The sequence below is a fragment of the Notothenia coriiceps genome, unplaced genomic scaffold, assembly GCF_000735185.1.
Source record: "Notothenia coriiceps isolate Sejong01 unplaced genomic scaffold, NC01 NC01_scaffold00004486, whole genome shotgun sequence".
Taxonomy (NCBI): domain Eukaryota; kingdom Metazoa; phylum Chordata; class Actinopteri; order Perciformes; family Nototheniidae; genus Notothenia; species Notothenia coriiceps.
In genome coordinates, this window is record NW_011337187.1 from 796,111 (window position 1) to 816,999 (window position 20,889).

Here is a 20,889-nt window from a genome sequence, read left to right on the forward strand (position 1 = left end):
GTGTTTAACTGAACTCCTCTTCACAGTCTTAGAGGATTTAAGCCTGCACATGTTTGTGAGTCATTAAGGTAACTGGGTACATATCCAGGATAACCATATATGGATGTTTTGAGGAGTGTGTGTGTGTGTGTGTGTGTGTGTGTGTGTGTGTGTGTGTGTGTGTGTGTGTGTGTGTGTGTGTGTGTGTGTGTGTGTGTGTGTGTGTGTGTGTGTGTGTTGGGCTCAAAGGGCAGTGCTTTCTGCTTGTAACCTTAGGTGTTCACCACCGAATGTCTACAAGGTATCATTCAGATATAAATATCAACTTTGCACTCTGGTTTTAAGGCTTCAGAGTTATTTAAGTGTGTATGTAAGTCATTATTCCTGCAGTTATAGTTCCTGTCAGCTATGGGAAACCTTCTCCTCCACCTGTTCCTTATTGTTGTGCTCCTTCGGCGTTCCTTGGCTCAAGCAGGCAAGTATACGACATAATAACAACACAAAGTAAAACCAGATAATCTCCATACTGATCCAATTGACTTTTAATCAAATTTGTTTTGAGACATTCTGTGCTTCTGTGTATTAGAGAGCTCTGGACCTGAAGTGACTCTAAAATCTGGCACTGTGCGAGGACATTACACAGCAGTGAAAGGTGTAGAGCAGCAGGTTGAGGAGTATTTAGGCATCCCATTCGCTCATCCACCTGTGGGGCCCTTGAGGTTTGCTGCCCCCCAGCCAGCTGAGCCCTGGGATGGGGTGAGGGATGCAACTAAAATGCCTAAAATGTGAGTATACACAAGGGTTGTTTTTGCTGGAGCCTCTGTATCTTAATATAATCTCTTACTAACTAAGCGAATAACCATACGTTTAGATTACTTACCTAAGACAAATTGTCTATTTTAAGACAAAGAGCATCCAAGTACTGTTTTTTCTATAATAAGTTTGATTTAAACAAAAATCAGTACACAACAAATTATAGTGCACATAAAAATGTGCAGGTTAGGGTCAAGACTTTGTGTCATCAAAACGAAGTATCATAGTTTATAATCAAATTCTGCTTTTATGAAGAAATATCTGAACAATACATGTCCTTAACCTATGAATAAACACACAATATTAATGTAGTTTGGTGATTAGCCTCATTGCTAACGTCAATGGGATTTTGGATGAGGTTTTTCTACTCCTAAAACAGAACAGAGAACTTCCTGTTTCACTTTGGTTCTCTGTAGCGATCTGCAATACTAATAATATTCCCATCAGCCTCAGTTGTGGTTTGTGTTAAGCGTGACGATCGCACACAAAACTAATGTGGTTTACGTGGTCAACATTATACGTGCTAAACAACAGCATGTAGCTCAAAATAATCATGGCTTGAATCAGACTTTCTGTGTCTGCAGGATACATCACCTGTGGAGGAAGCGTGGAAAACCTTCCCACTGACGTATCCATCAGTAGAAATATCCGAGGGCTGCCTTTATCTTAATGTGTACAGACCTACTGGAACTGCCCCAGGAGACAAACTGCCTGTTAGTTCACGTGCACAGCACACATATAATGACTCAGCAGAATATGCAACAGTAATAAAATATGACTGTACTGATCAGCTGCATGGAGTGAATGAGTGTTCAGCTGAATGAATGGAAAACAGGGATTTGCTTCAAACTAAATACAAAGATCACAGAGAATGTGTTCAGTTTGAGTAATTCCGGTTTGTTTGTTGTAAAGGTGATGGTGTGGATCCATGGGGAGGCCTGGCTGCAGGGTTGTGGTTGTAATACAATATCACCTTAGTATTTTGGGATTCCTAAGGTACGTTTCAGACTCAGATACATTTAACATTTTCGGTTTATCGTCCAAAAACTTGTTTAAATAGGAAACATAAGGTGTCAAATCGTCATAATATAGTTATTTAAATAAAAAACAGCCTTAGTAGTTCATCATAAAGTTAGCTATTAAGCGATAATACAGATGTACAAGTAATTTGCCATTTTAAAAAACAGTTAGTAATTGTAGTTCCTTCTGTTTGCCAGTAGAGGTCTATAGAGGTCCTAGATATCTCTGCGCTCCTGATGCTAACATGAGGTGAAAGTAGGTTATAATGTTGTGGCTATCCCTCCACCATAATGTATTGTTGTCGTTTTAAAAAAGCACGGGTGACCAGCATGCACCTGGTAACTGGGGCTTCCTGGATCAAATAGCCGGCCTTCAGTGGGTTCGTGACAACATAGCGGCCTTTAATGGAGACCCTAATTCAGTGACCATCTTTGGACAATGGCATCAGTGTCTCTATGCTGGTGAGAAAAAGGTGAATAATTCACTTAAGATATGGAATACAGACTTGTAACACATGTTTCTGTGCAGGTACTGTCTCCATTAGCTGAGGATTTATTCCACAAAGCTATCGCCATGAGTGGAGTGGCACCACTGGAAGCTCATTACACCAGCAATCAACTGGCTATGTCTCAGGTACTAAAACATTTACTTTTCCCTGATATTATTTTTATTCCACCAATCCCTCCTGCAGATGATAGCCAATCTGTCTGACTGTGAGAGCAGCAACAGTAAGAAGCTTGTCGAGTGTATCAAAGGCCGGTCTGAGGAGGAAATACTGAGCGCCATGAAGAAGGTACAATAAGCAGTACAGTACTGTGTATTGTTTTTTAATTTCCTAACATTTCGGAGAAGTCAGTTGAGCGCCTTTTTAAAGCTGAACAGGGTATTTTTGGTGATCAAAATCAGAAGAAGGGCCCCTAAGACCACTGAATTCTACACTGCAAAAAATTGTTAAGGAAGTAAGATTATCTTAGATTTAGTCGGATATCTTCAAGGTGTGGTTTGGATTTACCAGTGTCAACTATGCAGGGCTGTTTGACTTGATTCATGTAAACGTCACTTGCCTTCGCTATTTGATTTACCTTAGTAGGGTTATGTTTGGTCTAATGGGAGGCACAATCATGTTGTCAAACTATTCAAGTTAAAGCATGTTAATATGTCCCACATTTTCACTTATATTTGATTGGCTATTTTTGCAATATATTGGTTGGTTGACTCTATTTCATATATCCAAAAGAAAAAGGTCCACGACCATCTAAAGCTTGTGTGTTTTGGTTGACTCTCCCCACTCTCATGGTGTATTTTTAGCAGTGAAAAAAGCATGAACAACCAACTGTTCACCAAATGCTCAGAGCCGAACAGATGACTGACACTGTTAGAGAGCTGGTGGACATAATGGACTATTGACAAAATAATCCTATTCATCGCAGTTTTAAACTTCATTTTACTGTATTACCTCTTTAAGTTGCATTTGTTTCCAGATAAAGTATTTCTGGACTCTTTTTTTCTAAAGGGTTATGTGATCACAGACCATCCTTTATATGATAAACCCTGTATGCTTAGGTGATGTCTGCCTTTATATTTCAGTTTAAGGTCCAGCCATTGACGGTGTGTTCCTGAAAGGCCCACCTGAGGAAGTTTTAAATCATCAAGAATTCCAGAAGGTTCCTATTACGATAGGACTGACCAATCATGAATTTGGATGGATGCTCCCAAAGGTACAATGGCAAGACCCTTTATATCTTTTTTTTTTAATCACAATGGATGTCATTTGTTTGGTAATTTCCCAAACATATAAATGACACATTGGTAATAGTGTTTATTTTGTGTAGAAATCATGTACTTATATTTAGCTCCTAGGACCTCCTGGGTGGGATCATGGTATGAAAAGGGAGAATGTGATATCAGTGATGAACATGTTCTTTCCCGGCCGTGTAAGTGACTTTCAACACACATTCATATTCAACGCTTTATTTCCATGATAAATAAACAACAAACAGAAACCAAAAATCCTTCAAGTATTCATAAATATACAAAAAAAATGTTCATACATATTAATTCTCCTTCTCCTATACCTCTATATTTCCTCTGACAGGCCTTAGGTGCAAATGAACTAATACTGAATGAACACCTGCGACAGGCCGACTCTCCAGAGAGCGTACGTGACGTTTTCCCAGAGATACTTGGTGACATGGTGCTCGTTCTTCCTGTTCTTAAAGTGGCTTCATAGCACAGAGGTAATTTGCGGTGACTCCATCACAAACCTCATCATTACAACATGATTTGCATTTAATTCCTTCTCCAGACGCGGGCGTGCCTGTGTACGTGTACCAATTTCAACATTCTCCTCTGATGCACGGAAGGCACAAGACCCACTTTTGTCAAAGCAGACCACGATGATGATGCTTTGTTTTTTCTCGGAGCCTGCTTTTGTACCGGACACACTGTGGTTACAGGTACTGGAAACAAGCCTTATTTTTGGACTTTTGATAAAGTCTATAGTGTTATGGATGTGCAATAATTCGTATTCCTCCATAGGACATGTGTCACAAGAAGAAGAGGAACTAAGTAAGCTTGCAATGGCGTACATAGCAAACTTTGCACGCAGCGGGTAGAGTATTTTATTTCATTCTTTGCTGCTTTTTTCCTCTTAGGAAGTGTTTAGTCTACTAGTTCACATTGCTTTCACATTTCTATTTCCCAGTCTTAGTGGGGTTTTATTTTGCATTTCATTCCTAGGTCTCCAAATGGGCCCAGATTAGTGGATTGGCCTCTTTGCGACCAAAACAAAAACTACCTGAATCTGAATCTGCAGCAGACAGTCGTCCAAGGACTGAAGCAGAACAGAGCTCACTTCCTTGATGTTGTCCTGCCTGATAAACCAAAGTCTCACATTGTTAATGATGAACTCTGATCTGAGGAGGATGTTGAATTTCAGAGTTTGTTGTTAAGTGTAACGTCTTTGTAGTTGGATGTGTTTCTCGTTAATCTCGTGGACCTCCCAGTTTGGAGTTGTGGCTCTATTTGTGCAGGTGCATTCAAGTGCAGGCTGTGGTGTTCGAGCCACCTGGGAAAAGAGAGATACAAAATATTAAATTTCTATGCCTTTTTTTTTTACAAGTGAAATAGGCAGAAAACAGGCATATTCTTGTGTGTTGTACCTGAGATTTGAGGACACGTAGCTCACTGTGAACTTTTCTATATTTGTTCTCCTGTTCCAGATTCTTCTCCTTCAGCTTCTCCCTGTCCCTGCGCTCCGTCAAAAAGTCTTCCTTGTAAACCTGGGCCTGAAAATGAACAATAAGAAAACATTATATAAAGATTCAATTGAGCAAGACCATTAAAGGAATTGACCAACATTTTGGGAAATACTGTCCTTTGTTAAGATTGATACCAAGCACTCTCATGTTTATTAGCTTAAAATGAGCTTATCTTAGCATAAAGACTGGAAACAGAGACAAACAGCAGTCTGAGAGTTGAACAAAAAAACATAATAGCATGTTTACTAGAAATCTTTTAAGGTTATTGTACGTGGATTTTACGTACAAAGCCAGGCAAGCAGTTTCCCCTTACTGCAGACATTATGCTAAGCTAAGCTAAGCTAAGCTACGAGCCCTCTGCCCTGTAGCTTCATATTTTATATACAAACATCTGAGTTGTATCAGTCTTCTCACCTAACTCAAATAAAACAAAAATAAGCACATACATAAGAAATACATTACTATGATGATGAAGAAAGCTTACCTGATGTTTCCAGATATCCTGTAGTGTTCCACTGCTAGCATCGAGAGGATTAGAATTCTGAAGAGCCTCTTCTAGCGCCTGGACAAACATATTAAAGCAGCTGTTAAACCACTGTTGTTGCAGGGAACAAACTCTCAAAAGGCCCTCATTATGATATGTAACAATTTGGACTCACCTTGTTCAATCTTAGGATCTCCTCATGCTGATGCTGCCCTCTCCGGGTCAGAGTGTTGTTTTGTGCTCGCAGCTCCTCTGCCTCTTTTTCTGCTTTTAGTATTTCCTCACCAGTCTGAAAAAATGTCCACAAGGATTAAATTATCATACACACTTTTACAGATAATTTAAATGTAAAGGTCACCTATTATGCAAAATGCACTTTTCCATGTCTTTTATACATAAATGTGTCCCCTCATAGAGGAAAGATTCAGGAAAAAATATTCTCTCTCCTTTTGTCCTGATACATTTATAAATAAAACCTGTTCAAAGATTAGCTGCTCAGATTTTGGCCACTTTGTGATGTCACAATGTTTTTTGGGGTTGTTAGCCAATAACCAACCAGGGTAACATCCGCCCACCTTATGGCCTCCTTATAATCCCCTCCTAGAGAACCATTACGTTTTTTTAAACCAATCATCTAACAGAGGGGCGTGGCCAGCAGCAATTCATTAGCAGTTAAAGGTACAGACACAGAATCAGCACTTTTAAAACAGGGCTGAAACAGAGGGGTTTATGGCATGCTACAATGCACAATCTGTTTGTAATTCAAGCCAAACACTTCAGAGACATGTTTTGTATATATCTGAGACCTATAATATATTGTTGAGAAATAGTATAATAGGAGACCTTTAAATTATATCTTCAATTAAAATGAATTCTGTATTTACCCATGTGTTCTCTTTATCTTCAGCTTTCTTGTTTGATGTGACGTTCTTTCCTCCTTCACAAATCTCCACTGCGAGGGAATCATGTTGCAGTAATGTTTTTAAATCCTGAACCTGAAAACGACACATGACACAAAACATGAAGGCACTGCAAATACATAAAAGTAGACACTGACAAATGCTGAATAAATTCAGGACTGTGAATTTACCCTTTCTTTGTAGTATCGTACCATGGTGTGGTACTCTTTTGCCCATTTCTCATTAATGCACAGAAGCTGAGTGAAAGAAAAAGAACATGAATGTTTTAGGTACTGAAAGGAAAATGTGTGTTTTGGATGATTATAATCTAACTTCTGAAATGTACTCACCTCCTGCCTTTGCTCTTCCAAGATACATATCCGGGCTTTCATTCTGACATCACTGCTGGCAGCCGAAGTTTTTGACTGAAGCAAATAAAAGAGGAACTGTTCAAATGTGGCACACGGATTGTACAGCTATGACTGCACTGACAATTATGCAATTTAAATGTATCCACTAACTTCCTTTTACACATTTTTGGAAGTTTTGCTTTTGAGTGTTTCCAGTAACACAAAGAACATGGTCTAACTTTGAGGTTAGGGAATCAGATTGTGACAGCGTGAGAGTGATTATCCTCTCAGACGTATCTTCCAAGGTTGCATCTGTTTTTTTTACCTGATTGTCTCTCAGCAGGCTCCCGGGAAGATGAACTGCAGCGGAATGAGGCCTTTCTCCAGATGAGCGAACTGCCACACAAACATCATGCCTGAAAAACATTAAATCACGTAAACAAAAAGGACAATTTTGCAGTATTTTGCCTTTAATTAATAGCATAAATAAGTGCAACTAAGTACTTAAGTACAATTTGTACGGACTTGTACTTCACTTAAGTGTTCTCATTCTATACTTTATTCCTCAACATTTCACAGGCCAATATTGAACTTGTTGAAGACTTATTGTTAACTTTAACATAAAAAAACAAATGCTCCTATAGGTTGCAATACTAATTCACCCTGTATTATAAACTCTGCTCCACAATGCTGAACATTAAAATGCTCCTACATGCACTTATAAGTTTTAACAGAATATAACAATCACAAAATATAATATTCTTTAATAATATAACACTTTAAAAAGAGTCACTGTGCACAATCAGTACTTTTGCTCTTTATACTTAAGTAAAACACCTGAATTGAAAATTGTATTGAGTACATTATGTTGGTACTGTGTAAAACGACTGTTTTAACTTTAACTTAAATTATGGATCTGAGTACTTCTTCAACCACTGCAGGCCAGTAAATCAAAAATAAATATGCATGCAGTAATAATATCTGATGAAATGAAAGGATGTTCCTGACCTGTTTATGCCTGGCAGTGATGGATACAGTCTGTGTGTCCGTCTGTGGTCTGTGTTCTGTGATCTCTCCACAGCTGGCCTGTCCATTGGGTTTGCTTGTTGTAACTGTCAAAGAACAGAGGAGCAGGTACTTTATACATAAAAGCCATTTTAAACCATTATCAAACATTAATATGAAAGGAATCAATGAAAAAGAAAATCTGACTGCAGGGGATCTTAAACTTTATTGATATTTAGAATGTTTTTATCTAAAATGTTTATTTTAATATATACATATAGCCTATATGGCTAACTGATTTGTTGTTTACATACTACTTAAAGAGAATCATTAATAAAATAATAAAAATTCATTTATATTAGTACAAATGTAACATAAATACAAAAACCCTCACCATTAGCAACTAAACTAAATGCTGACCTGATGCAAATATACAAAATAAAAAATCTTATAAATGATAGGCTATTAAATGTTATTAAGCATAAATGAATCAAATGATATATACAACAATAACTAAATAAATATCAATACATGTGGTAATGATACATTGCAAATAAAAGCTAATATTTTACCTTTTAAATAATAATCTAATTCATAAATCAAGCCTAATAAAGCCAAAAATAAACAATACAATTATGACGTTACTACAACGTGCATAAAATGCCACAGCTGATGTCAAACCCACGCAGAGGATGTGAATAATTTCACACCGCCTAAAGTCAGGCTGCACGTGGAACTATCTTTAAACCACTTAATTTAACACAACAAACATGAATACAGGAGTATATCCTATGAAGCCATTTTAAAAGTTCTTAAATCTTAAAGATGGATGCAGACACACAAAACACAATTACAATCACTAAGACCCTCACCATGTTGTCAGATTCTCGTGTCCTCCACAACAGCTGGATTCTGAAGCAGTGACTCCTTGTACCGCACACTTTATACCAGGATCCTGAATGACGTGGGGAAGCCGGCATTGTCCAATCACATGCCGGGATTCCCTCGCGTGGCGAGGTGTATTCAGGGGCAGGGCCGCTGACAACTCTGTTGAAGGAAAGGAAAGTACAAGTATCAGCAGCACGAGCGGTAATTAGCGATGCGTTCATGGTACACTAAGAATCGATGACTAAGAGAAAATATCTTACTCCCCACTGCAATAAATTACACATGGAAATAACTTTAATGAATGCTATTTACATTTTCTTATAAGCAATATGAGATAGACTGTCGTTTCTTAATCGTTTTCTTGTCTTTTTCAAGGGAAACTCGACTTAAAACATTCATTTGACGAATTGAACAATGGAAGAAAAAAAATATAGGCTACATAATCGCATGCAAAAAGAAAAAAAAACGATTTATGTACAAAATAAACATGTACAAAATATGATTGCTTCAAGATTTTTTGAAAATAAGTAAATGAGAAATACCAGTGAAATGAGATGAGTTTATGGTTTATGCCTACATTTTATTTTTATTTTTTACAGTGTAGCCTACGTTTTCTTCCTGGTTGGTTTACATTCTCACACTAAGAAACCGGAAGACGTTTAAAAAAAACATGTCAAGATGAAACTGTCCCACCAAAAAAAGCACATATGCTGTGGGCTGTGGGAAAATCACACATATCGCAGGCTCTATCATGTTACTCAATCTGTTGACTCAGAAGAACAGTCTTGTTTCAGGGAAGACAGAGCGGGGAAAATACGCAGTGCTCCTCCTCCTCCGGTAACAGGCTCTCAGCAGGAGACTCACTCCACCCATGACTGCTCATTTATTCTTTCTAGAAACATATCTTAGGGTTCCTGCTGGAGGTAGTTTTACAAAATGCATTAACTTTAAAGATTCAACCCCACACTTTTCTTTTTTATATCAGGTGATGACCAAAGGGAAACAGGCAACATAGTTCCCCCTCTGAGACTTTTACAACCAAAAATATTCCTTTTGTGGATTTTTTTGTTTTTGTTTTTACTTAGGCCATTGTTTTTTGCAGATGTTGGGAAGGTTTCAGCTGGGTACTGTGGGATATCCCACTTCACCAATAAGTACAAAATAAAAGACACAGTCCTCCCTAACAAGGATGTTAATATATTGGTGAAAGCCAATAGTGCCAACGCCAACACAAATGTATTTAGTTGCAAAAAACAACACTGATATAGGAGGAGGAAATATGATATTGAAATTTTTAACCTGTTAAACCCCGAGCCTGTTTTTCAGGTTTCAGGCTCGAAAATGACATTCCCAGAACAAATGACCATATCTTCCCTTCTAAAAGGGTTAAATTAATAATCTTTTTTCTCAAAGTAATGATAAACCTGTGAGTTGGATGAAGAAAAGTCAGATTCAATATAGATGTTTTTTATTTTAAAGAAAATTCAGATTGAACATGGTAAAAAACTGTAAATTATAGTGTCCGTCCAAAAGATATTTTGTACTTATAGTGAAAACTAACCTTGGATGATGGGTTAGTAGACTAAAAGCTTTAGGAATCCAAAGTACAACATGAGACTGCCAAGGCACACCAAGATTGATGCAAAACAAGTGATATTTGACCTTTTTAGACAGATTTAGCAAAAAAAAACCTCTTCTGGGGCCATTTGGGTGGATTTTTCATATCTCTGGCTCCCCCTGCTGGATTTTGACATGTGACATCTCTTTCTAACCGTCAGAGCCAATGGAATCGAGGGGAACTCCCACATAGTCCTTATTTGGTCATGTGTGTGTATTATACTGCCGCATAGCCAAGACCGGAAGCAGCAGCCACCCTGGTGGCTACCATTAGCAGCTAACTTTTGCTCTGCGATTTTTACATAAAAATGGAATTATGGATTATAAATAATTCCAATTATTGCCCAGAAACTTTATCAACCTATGGATTAACCGATTCAGCCGCGTTTTTTCTCGTTTTAATGCCATTGAACACGTCTTTTGATCAGATTAACAGCTACGGTGAGACGATCTCCCTAGAAGCTACGTAAAGGTACGTGTTGTGATGTCTGTCTTTGCTTCCCCTGTCGCAAGTTTGGATCACTCAGTGATGATACTATATACCTAAATAATCTGTGGAACCTCAGCTTTAATCTGATATCTTGTATGTGCAGCTACGATAAGTAATAAGGGTACTTTTATCTTGAGTTCTGTGCCAATGTCCGTTAGCATTTTTCGCTAAGGGGTCATTTAGATGCTTCTTATGAGACTTGTGTTTTGTTTTGGTAAAAATGGTTTATATCGTCAGTTAGCTGAGATTATTTCCGTTAATCTGGTATAACACATTAATAGGTTCTTAAATATTAAGATCCCCTGAGACACAGTGTCCTGGAAAAAAAAACAGGGTCCGCGCCGGCGGGGACCTTGGGGCTTAAAAGTACAAAGTTGATTAGTCTGTCTTGTATGGATTTAGAAATGATTTGGTTTCACTGAGAAGATATGTTGCTTTTTGAAGGATAATTGTGTTTGGAAGCAATTCTTTGGAAGTTCAGGACCTAATTCTAGATCATTAAGAAGGTAATTTGGGAAATATTCTGATTCACTTTTTGCTGTTCCTACAGTAGGCCTATATGACTCTACTTTTTGCAGAGTCATATGAAAAGTGGCTGCATTCGAATATAGTCACTCTGAGTACCGAAGAGCACTCAAAATTGACCTTTCATTTAAAGCTTGGATGGAATGTAGGCTATCATTTATTTATTTATTCAGAGGAGCTCACACTGGAAGTGGCAGAGAGGACTCTGGAGCTGAGGAGACAGAAGTGACTTACCTATTTATTTTCATAGACATATTGTTATCATGTCTCATTATAATCATCTAAGGCTATTCACTGATAAGCAAGAGGCACTACATTTTTTAAATTACACATATCGATGGAAAAGTTTTCCTTTCATGCATTTAACCAACCCTTTCAGTAATTCATTTAGAAATAGAACACTCTGTTCCTTCTAACAAAAACAGTTTCCTTACATCAGATTGGATAAACAAACGCACCCTAATCTTAGGCCATCATTTGGCTGCCATGGCAACCAAGATTCCAGGAATGCACTTGCCTTGCAATAAAACTACAAGGTTTTCTTTCAGTTTTTAACATTGGCTTAACAAAACAAAAATATAATGTGTTGATTGTTGTTATTAGAGAGAGCAAAGCTAGCTAGTTGTTTCCCCCTGTTTCCAGTCTTTATGCTAAGCTAAGCGCTTGTTGGCTAGCATCATATTTCTTGTACAAATATTGTCTTATCATGGATTCCAAACTCATAATACTTTAAATAACAAGTTACCAGTAACCAGTTACCGTGTTGTAAATTAGACGGAATGCATGTAAATGTGTATATTCAATGCAACACATGTTATCCTCTACTGCTATAAAGATTATTTTTGGCATTGTAGTGTCGGTGGAGTGACTAAAACTATGACGATGTTTACTGACATTACAGTACTTGTCTCAGTACCCCATGTTGTGGTTTTAGGGAAGGGGTCTTTCTGCATGTAACACTTGTTCAGTGTGTTCCCAGCATAAACAGCTGTGTGTTTACGGTATATGTGTGAGTCTCACACAGCAGCAAGTCACTAGAAAGGAAATAAAAGGTTGTTTCTGAACTTGGCGTGACTCCTGCTTCCTGCCACAATAATCAAACAGCACACTCTCGACTCCACTCTTTAAGTTCTTGTCTGTGTCACAGAGAACACGCCCTCGGCTCACACAACTTGTGGCCTACACCTGCAAATATAAAAGCAAAATAAGTTGTCCTTTTTTTATCAGCCCTTTCTATTCTCTTCGGTGGTTCAGTGGTTGAATATATGTGCATACACCATACATCTTCGTATAGGTTACGGTTTCACATGAATCAAAAGAGAAAGAAAAATATTTAGCATCAACACCATGTGTATTTCTCAGAAGTAAATCATATCTTTGTGATTTCAGAGAAATGCCCCAATAACTCATTGTATTACTTAAGGTAACACCACAGATTAACTTACTAAGGATTACCTGTTGTGTTATATGTTGTGTATAATTATTGCTGATTTATTTGTATTTAAACCAGATAACCTAAATAATAATAATTTCCTTTTTACTCAGATTTTCATTTATACAAGTTTGCACATTTCAAAATTGTCAAAATGCTGCGTGATCTTTTTAATAATTTAACATTACACTCCAACATTTTATTAAAATATTGTTTCAGGTTTTGCCATCAAAATAACAGAATCTAATAGCAGGATCAATTTCAGCGTGCAAAACATGATATTTTATCAGAAATCAAGCCATACGATAAATATACTGACAGTTAACATTGTTATTAACACTTTTATTTTCTCACATTTATTAATAAATCCCATATTTGTCCTTATTAACACATTTTCTTTTCTTCCATATTTTAATGTTTTTTTCTTTTATAATTTTTCATTTATTTAACAAAATGCATTGTTACGTTTATCAACATTGCTCTATGTACTTATTCAAAAAAATAGGATCGATAATGTTGAGGGTCTTTTCAGATTGTGTTCATATAAAAAGGCAGAAAACGATACAAGCGACATTGTCAATTGAACGTAATTAAAAAGCAAAAAAGATTAAAAAAACAGCATTGTCACTTTAAAAATGGGTCATTGACATTTACATAAAAAAAGAGTAATTTCACATGTTGTCAAACTCATACAAAAATAATGATACAGTATATTTAAAGTTCTGTATAATAGCAAATTGTTCAATTTACAAAAGACTTTTCAAAAATAAACTCTAAGCAAAATATTTGTAAGGCTTGTTGTGTCATTTTGTCACACAGTCCAATCTGATATTGAGTTCACTGTTAAGAACTCAGACACTTAGGAGGTAGGACCCAATTGCACGACCCGGGAGACAGAGGTAAAGTATTTGTAAGATACTTTATTTGTTCAAGAACAGCAAAAATGAACAACAAAGAAATGGTCTCTACAAAAATGGAGAACAAAATGAAAATGCTCACGTAGTGAGGATCAAAACTTTCACAAGAGCACTTAGAGAGCATAGACCTGACTGTGGCAAAAGACAAGAGCAAAGATCTGACCATGGCAAAAGACAAAAACGAACTGACACTGAACACTGGGAGACTGGGGAATTTAAACACAGGGTAACAAGACACAGGTGGAAACAATCAGGGCCGGGGCTGGTGCTGATGAGTCTGGAATGACAGGTAAACGGTGAGTGACAAAACAAAACAGGAAGTGGAAGACAATACAACCAAAAAACAACATAAATCTCAACATTTCTGTCGGTGCACAACATTCACACGTCATCACCAACACTTCCCAATGGGTCTCTTTGGATCGGAGCTGCACTTCTTGATCTGAGCTCTGCATACAAAGAAACAAATAACATAAGGTCAATATATTTCGAATTTAAACACGTTTAAACAGAGAGGCTGTACTCACTTAGTCACTTCCTTGCAGTTATATGTTATTCCTTGAACCAGCGCACTCTTTAAAGCCTTTAAAGATTCAATATTGCAGTTTGACCTGAGGAGGATACAGAAGACGAAACCTAAGGAACAGCTTTACTTGCATAAGTTTAACTTTCTGCATATTTGTGTGTTGTACCCCTAAAATAAACCACTGTAGAAGCACATACAAAACATTTATTAATTTTGCAAATATGGAGAAAATCTTACTTTTGAGGGACAATAACAACTGTTAGGCTTTTCACCTTGGGGTATTTGATCCTCTTCACCTCAATTGTTGCAAAAGTACTGAAAATACATTTAAAGGATTTATTACAACTTTAAAAAAAATATTTTCAAACCAACAACCTGCAACCACCACAGCACATTATGTATTCCTCATATATGAACTAAAAGAAAAACATTACATTATTAACACATCTGCATACATTTGTGATTCGGAGCAGAACCATGATCATTTAGAGGTCAGCTAAGGAATTTTCCGACCCTAAATAAAAATGTGGGCAGCATTAGAGGTGCTCACCTTTCAGGATCAAATGGTGTGTCGATTGATCCGTCTAGTATTACTGTGACATCCTCACGGGCAAAATCTGCAAACTACAGGAAGATGAAGTTAGAGTAAATGCAATTTTAGATTTACACTACAGACCAACAATTTCCTTTTGAAATATAGACATTTAGGATTTATGGAGCAGAAGCTCCATTGCAATCCACGGAATTTGGTTTATTTTTTCATATTGCAGCAACAAAACATTGTTATGATCATTGTGTTTCCATAGGAATTCACTGTCATTCAGAACGCTGCTGCTCGAGTCCTCACTAACATCACATCACTCCAGTTCTGCGGTCTAGACATGGCTTCCTGTCCGTCAAAGTATTGACTTCAAAATACTGCTGCTGGTTTATAAAGCATTGAAGGGTTTAGGGCCAAAATACATTTCTGATCTCCTTCTAAATTATGAACCACCCATATCTCTCAGGTCTTCTGGGACGGGTCTGCTTTCTGTCCTCTGAGTCAGAACTAAACATGGAGAAGCAGCTTTCCGATATTATCTTTATATACAGTCTATGGATATTATACTCCAAATATCTGGAACAAACTCCAGGAAACCTGCGGGTCCGCTGCAACTCTCAATACTTTTATATCCAGGCTTCTTTTTGTCGCTGCTTTTAATCAAACTATTCATATCTTACACTGCACTGTTACTTTTATTCATGTATTTGAAATACGATTATTTTATGTTTATGTTATTCTCTTTGCTTTCTAAACCCTGTTTTTAGATGCCATTTTAAAATGTGTTTCCGCCGCACTATTTCTTAATGCACTTAATGTGTTTCATTTTTGTAAAGCACTTTGAATTGAAAAGTGCTACATAAATAAACATGCCTTGCCTTGTTAAACAAAACTAATTGCACTGCCTTCAAAAGTTTTCCTTGCTCTTTTTTTTATCCGGTACAATTTGGAAAACAACATGGTTGTTTAGAGGTCTTTTTATAAAAAAAGAGAGGGTTTTACAGGTTCAGCTTTTTCTGACTGTTGTATTTTTGGCAAAAATAGTGAATTCTTGTTGATAACTTACAGCAGTTGAGAGTCTTTTCCAAAAAGAGCGAGGAGGATTGTTCTCACATTCCTTCCACTCTGGGCAGCCTTTAGTGAATGTTTCTAGAACAACACATACCCATAGTCAATCTTTTTTGCATTTCAATGATAAGAATTTGCTATGATGACCTGTACAGGAAACTAAGCAGAAACCTTAGAGCTTTACACACACATACACTGATCCAAACATAAACAAAACATAGTAGTGAAAACAAGTACCCCATTGTATCAGCAGAGTATATTAACTATGTGTGATTGTGTAAAATGTCTCATGGTGAGAATGAGAAACATAATATGTTTCGTATGCATCTGTTTTAATGGGATTCAAATAAATCGTTGGTCATTTCCTTTTAATAAGAAGAAAAGATTGATACCTCTTTCAGTTATTAATTACGTTCAGACGGTCAAAGGTCAGCTCACTGAACGTAAGACAATTCCATAGAATCAATGCCACTACTCCTTGATTCTCTCTCCTTAGTTTTTTTAATTCTATTTTGCAAGTCAATTGCGGCATTATAAGGTTGACTTTTTCACAAAGAGTCTTACCTCTGCTGCCCATCTTTCCACACCAGGTCAGACCATCCAGCACAGATCCCAGCAGAGTTTTCTCCAAATTGACATCATCCCTGTTCTTAGTTAAGTCACGGACCAGATTCTTTGTTTTACTCCAGAACAACGTCTAACCCGAAAACAAACATATAAAATGTATTAATCTATTTCCAAAGATACATTTAGTGGATAATGTGCACAGTTTTGTGATGAAAGGTTTTTACTTTGCTGTGTTCAAAGGGCGCCGCAGCAACTAAAGAGTCATAGGCGTTGATGGGGATCTTACAAGGGTCCCGGTTCACGTAGGCTTTTTCAAACTCATGCCACATCTCTGTACAGTTGTACCTGAAAAATAAAATCAGTGCTGTTTAGAGTCAGGAAAGTGGATCAGAGTCATAATGATGAAAATGCCGAAGTGTTGGACCAAATTTGGTGCAGGCTTTGCTTGTAAAAAGGCATTTGGCATCTGGAAAATGAAAACAGGGCATTTCACATAAAGAAACAATTTCATTTCAATTTAATAATGTCAATGTTACATTGACATTATTAAATTGAAATGAAATTGTTTCTTTATGTGAAATGCCCTGTTTTCATTTTCCAGATGCCAAATGCCTTTTTACAAGCAAAGCCTGCNTCTCTACCGTCCGCTCTGGTACTCACTACCTGACTGGGTATCGGTACTATGATTTACCAAATGGTCTGAGGAGTTCGGTAAGCGGCAGGTTACATTGTGTCTTGCTTCTATTGCAATGCAAGTGTCTGAAATCTTCTTCTAATTCCCAGATACTTTCTCAGCCTCTTTTAACTTGGTGTCGTCTTAGGTGTCTTTAGCACTACTATTTGTACACGTTCCGTTCCGGCTCACGTGGTCTGCGTGCGATCGTGTCTTCTCTACTTATACGGTTACACTGCACGATCGTTCACACCTTATTCTTCCTGTGTATAGTTCTTTTACCAAAAGCTTTTCACACCACGCCAATGACGTTTTCTTATGTGTGCTACTTAGTGAGACATTCTTTTTCCCCCCTCTTCTACCACGGTCTTTTCAGCGTCTCCTTGTCTTACCGCTGGTTCTGGTAGAGAAGTTCCGGTTCGTGTGTTTTCTCGCCTTTTGGTGGTCTGTTGCACTTCTACTTTCCGTAGTACCACCTGCGTCCTCGCTGTAGGGTGTAGCACTTGCTGTAGCCTTTCAAATTTTCGAAGCTGCTAAGTAAGGTCGGGCTCAGAGTAAGTCACCTCAATCGACTGCCCTGGTTCACTTACCTTGTCGTGTCTCTTCTCCTTGCCGCCACTATACAGATAATCTGCTGCGGCCTGCTGTTTGTTGTCTCGTGTCGATGCCCTACGTAGCATGTACCGGAGTAGGGTGTACTGTAGAAAAGCCACACCGTTCTCGTTGTTTGCCTCCCGCTGTTAGTGGAAGTTCTTTCCCCTGTCAGTGGTACCAATTGGTTCCTGCCGTCGTCCAAACTGTAGGTACTTTCACATCATGTAAACATATAATGAATGGGTTGACAACTCCCCTTACAACTGGTTACATTTCCCACCAGTGCTGTACGTTTTGAACCGTACTTTAAAACACCAGTAACGTTAATGCTTCTACAAATGTTTTAAATGTTCCACATCACTTTCCGTACCTCTATTCTCCTTCACGTCAGTTTGGTCGAGTCAACACACTTACTAACATGTGTCCCGTTCAAGTGGGTTTGCTCTTTGTCCCTCGGTCTGTTTTTCCGATTCTACCGGGAATCTTGATCAGGTTGTGTCTGAATCGGCCAGGGTACAGTTGTGGTTCGTATCTTCCCGTGTCTATATGTGTCAGAAATGTCTGCTGATGAGACCATGATAAAAACATATAAAAGATTCCAGGTTCTCACTATGTCACGTCCGGTGTCTTTCCAAGAATCGTTCTGTATCGTGGGAATGCCTCTCAATTCACATAGGCAAGTCTATTGCCGTGACTCAAATGTTCGGCTCTGAAGGTCCGTGACAATTGGTTTTTATCCTAATCTGTGCTCTGCAGACGTGGGATAAGTGGGGTGGTTTTACCATGTCGTCTCTCTCCAACCGCTTGAGAGATACTATACCCGTCTACGAATGACTATCTTTCGTTCAATGGGTTTATTTGTATTACCTTGAATGCGGTATGTCTGTCGTCGAATACATTCCTTGTCCACATGTCATCCCGTGTTCTTTTGCCTGGTATGCTCGACAAGTGTCCGTTTCTTGGTTTATATAGGTTTGAAGTCTTTAAACCAGTCACACAAAACGAATGTTTGTTCTCTTCCCTTTCGAGCTGGGATCCACACTCGTTCCAAAAGTATCCGATACTATTTTATCGGGTCGAATGGACCACATTATAGGTCTGTGTCTCTCCCCAGGTTTTCGTGTCTACATTTTTAAGTGTTTGTTTCCCCTATTTCTTTTCCTTTGTGTTTGTGGTCTCAGTATGTTACTTATACCACTATCACTACATGTAGGGTCCCAGGTTCCTGTCGCTACTTTTACAACAACTACTTACACTACACCCTTTACACGGTTCCAGTTCTATGAGTTTCACCACGAAAGACCCTGACAATGGACTTGTCTGACTTGCATGTGTCGGCCCATTTCAGTGGCTCTGAGGTTTGTCTTTTTTGGGTGGGTCTTGGTCCTCCTCTGGTCGAGTGGATGTCCTCAAACTCTGACTGCTATGCCTCCTGTTTGACGTTTGTAACGTACCTAAAAACATATGTCTCGTCATACGCTGTAAGGAGTTTGGAAGGTCCTGCGGTTATCGCAGTGGGTTTAGTTCCGTCACCTTTTTTTACGGTACTTGCTCCTCTACTCTAGTGACCTCCTCTTGCTCTGGAAGTTGGAGTGGTTAACGGTGGTCCGTTTGCCCATCACCCCCCATCTACCCAGATGCGGTGAGTTCTCACTGTAACTGACCCAGTCTGTCATGTTCCGCGCGTAAACATCGATTTTCCGCGATGTCAGTCTTTGGTCCTTAGCTGATACTACTCACTGTAAAAGAGTGGGTGTCCGACTACACTAACTGGTCATGTTCGATGGAGTATATTTCGATTTCCGTCCAACGAGTCCTATAGAAACGTTAGATGTGTTTCCCATGTACAATCCATTTTGTTTTTCGGATAAATGTACATGAACTAACAGTCCATTATATCAATACTGATTCTCGCTCCACCCAATACTCATAATATAAGTCTACTGCGCACTTCAGACACATGATACCGATCGTCAGCCGATGTTCAATAAGAGATGACCAAACTTCGTCAGTCCGTCTTTTAACCTTATGACAGGATGACTCTGTTTACAGACTGACATACACTACTGTATTTTGGTCTGTGGTTTTATTTCGATATCTCCAACGAGTCCTATACAAACCGTGGATCTTATCGTATCTCATATATTTGTATCAATTCCATTTTCTTTATTCTCGAATATAACAAAACAAGTGTCCTATTGGGTCATTTATTATAACTGGTACCAAAATTTTTATAATATACTACTGCTGGTGAACTTAGACACTGATTACAGTATGCGTCATGCGTGACATAAGACAAAGACATACTTCCACGAGCGCTTGATTACACTCGCAGAGGGTAGAAGGAGCGTAACCATGGTATAACTATCACGTTCTCTGCCCTTATCATGTAGTCGGTAACACTCTCGTTGTCTGCCATGTGCAGCCTCGTTAACGACGTGTATAAGTTTATTATCCTCGGCTTGCTTTTCCCTGAATAATGTTCTTTCAGTATTTTCAGAGCCTTCCTGCCGTCATCTGCGGCCTCATGTCTTATTAGCGACAGGCTCTTATCATCTATCAGCCTTATTAGCTCAGCATAGCAATCAGCATTCTTCCTTCTATCTGCATCTAGCTGTTCTTGATCAGCACCGGTGGGCTCATGTAAGATAGTCTCTTTTAGCCTCAGAGTATGTAAGCAGCCTAGGAATCTTGTTTCCCAAAGGTCATACTTATCTTCACATCCTTTGAATAAGAGCTGCGGTGCCAGGAGACCTGTTGCTCTGCTTGCCATTTTTGCGCGCCAACTTTACCGCGAGGGCTACTAGCTTGCTAATATACTTCACTTGCTAAGCTAGCTTGTTAGCTTAATTGGCTAACGCGTAATACGTCGCGTAACACTTCTTCCGATAATCTAACTCACTTATCTCCAAGTCGGTTTGTGTCCAACTCTGCCTGGGCCCATAACCTGTTAAGCTTGGGTGCACATGAATCGCATATGAACAATAAGTAAATCAGACTCGGTATTCTCTTCAGCATGTCTCCGGTAAGTTTATTCACAGACTGACAACAGTCAACGTAGTGACGTCACATTAGGACGTACCTACATACAAGAACAGAATAACAGTGCGACTGCTACCGTAGTACACAGACTAAGGGCGTCATCAAATAATAATACTTAACAATGCCGAACTAACAACATACTGATACCGGATAGTAAAAACCATGAATTAAGGCTTTGGCAAGTCTGCAGACAGACGGC

At 38.4% G+C, this 20,889-nt stretch overlaps 3 protein-coding genes across 4 annotated transcripts; 1 reads left to right on the forward strand and 2 right to left on the reverse strand.

The window, feature by feature from the left end:
- The first annotated feature begins 1,720 nt into the window (after window positions 1-1,720).
- On the forward strand, window positions 1,721-4,442 carry LOC104942402 (fatty acyl-CoA hydrolase precursor, medium chain-like). Its single transcript, XM_010767624.1, is given in 11 exon segments — window positions 1,721-1,788; window positions 2,128-2,250; window positions 2,252-2,273; window positions 2,341-2,445; window positions 2,504-2,627; window positions 3,412-3,530; window positions 3,666-3,746; window positions 3,908-4,049; window positions 4,118-4,170; window positions 4,172-4,268; window positions 4,351-4,442. Coding segments are annotated over 11 exon segments (1,011 nt in total). The 3' UTR covers window positions 4,428-4,442.
- On the reverse strand, window positions 3,774-8,743 carry LOC104942391 (TNFAIP3-interacting protein 3-like). The gene is made up of 10 exons (XM_010767612.1): window positions 8,683-8,743; window positions 7,814-7,917; window positions 7,131-7,221; window positions 6,806-6,880; window positions 6,647-6,712; window positions 6,441-6,551; window positions 5,732-5,845; window positions 5,557-5,634; window positions 4,974-5,099; window positions 3,774-4,879 (listed from the first exon to the last, which is right to left on the reverse strand). Exons 1-10 carry the CDS (start codon window positions 8,683-8,685, stop codon window positions 4,760-4,762), a joined length of 888 nt encoding a protein of 295 aa, XP_010765914.1. The 5' UTR covers window positions 8,686-8,743; the 3' UTR covers window positions 3,774-4,759.
- A 4,826-nt stretch (window positions 8,744-13,569) lies between these two features.
- Window positions 13,570-16,720, reverse strand: LOC104942392 (ADP-ribosyl cyclase/cyclic ADP-ribose hydrolase 1-like). 2 transcript variants are annotated; one of them, XM_010767613.1, is made up of 7 exons: window positions 16,606-16,720; window positions 16,379-16,511; window positions 15,813-15,895; window positions 14,756-14,829; window positions 14,443-14,520; window positions 14,207-14,290; window positions 13,570-14,128 (listed from the first exon to the last, which is right to left on the reverse strand). In XM_010767613.1, the coding sequence occupies exons 1-7, from the start codon at window positions 16,708-16,710 to the stop codon at window positions 14,071-14,073; spliced, it is 615 nt and encodes a 204-aa protein (XP_010765915.1). In that variant the 5' UTR covers window positions 16,711-16,720; the 3' UTR covers window positions 13,570-14,070. The 2 variants fall into 2 exon arrangements, with proteins under 2 accessions (XP_010765915.1, XP_010765916.1); XM_010767614.1 differs by lacking the exon at window positions 13,570-14,128 and having other exon boundaries at window positions 14,150-14,290; window positions 14,478-14,520.
- Between the last annotated feature and the right edge of the window lie 4,169 nt (window positions 16,721-20,889).

Coding starts and splice junctions, on each gene's coding strand:
- LOC104942391 (XM_010767612.1), bottom strand. Junction 6,881..7,130: donor GCCTGCTGAGAGACAATCAG/GTAAAAAAAACA, acceptor TATTTGCTTCAG/TCAAAAACTTCGGCTGCCAG. Junction 5,635..5,731: donor AGATCCTAAGATTGAACAAG/GTGAGTCCAAAT, acceptor ATGTTTGTCCAG/GCGCTAGAAGAGGCTCTTCA.
- LOC104942392 (XM_010767613.1), bottom strand. CDS start 16,710: ATGTGGCATGAGTTTGAAAAAGCCTACGTGAACCGGGACCCTTGTAAG. Junction 15,896..16,378: donor TGGAAAGATGGGCAGCAGAG/GTAAGACTCTTT, acceptor GTGTTGTTCTAG/AAACATTCACTAAAGGCTGC. Junction 14,129..14,206: donor AACTGCAAGGAAGTGACTAA/GTGAGTACAGCC, acceptor CTTTGTATGCAG/AGCTCAGATCAAGAAGTGCA.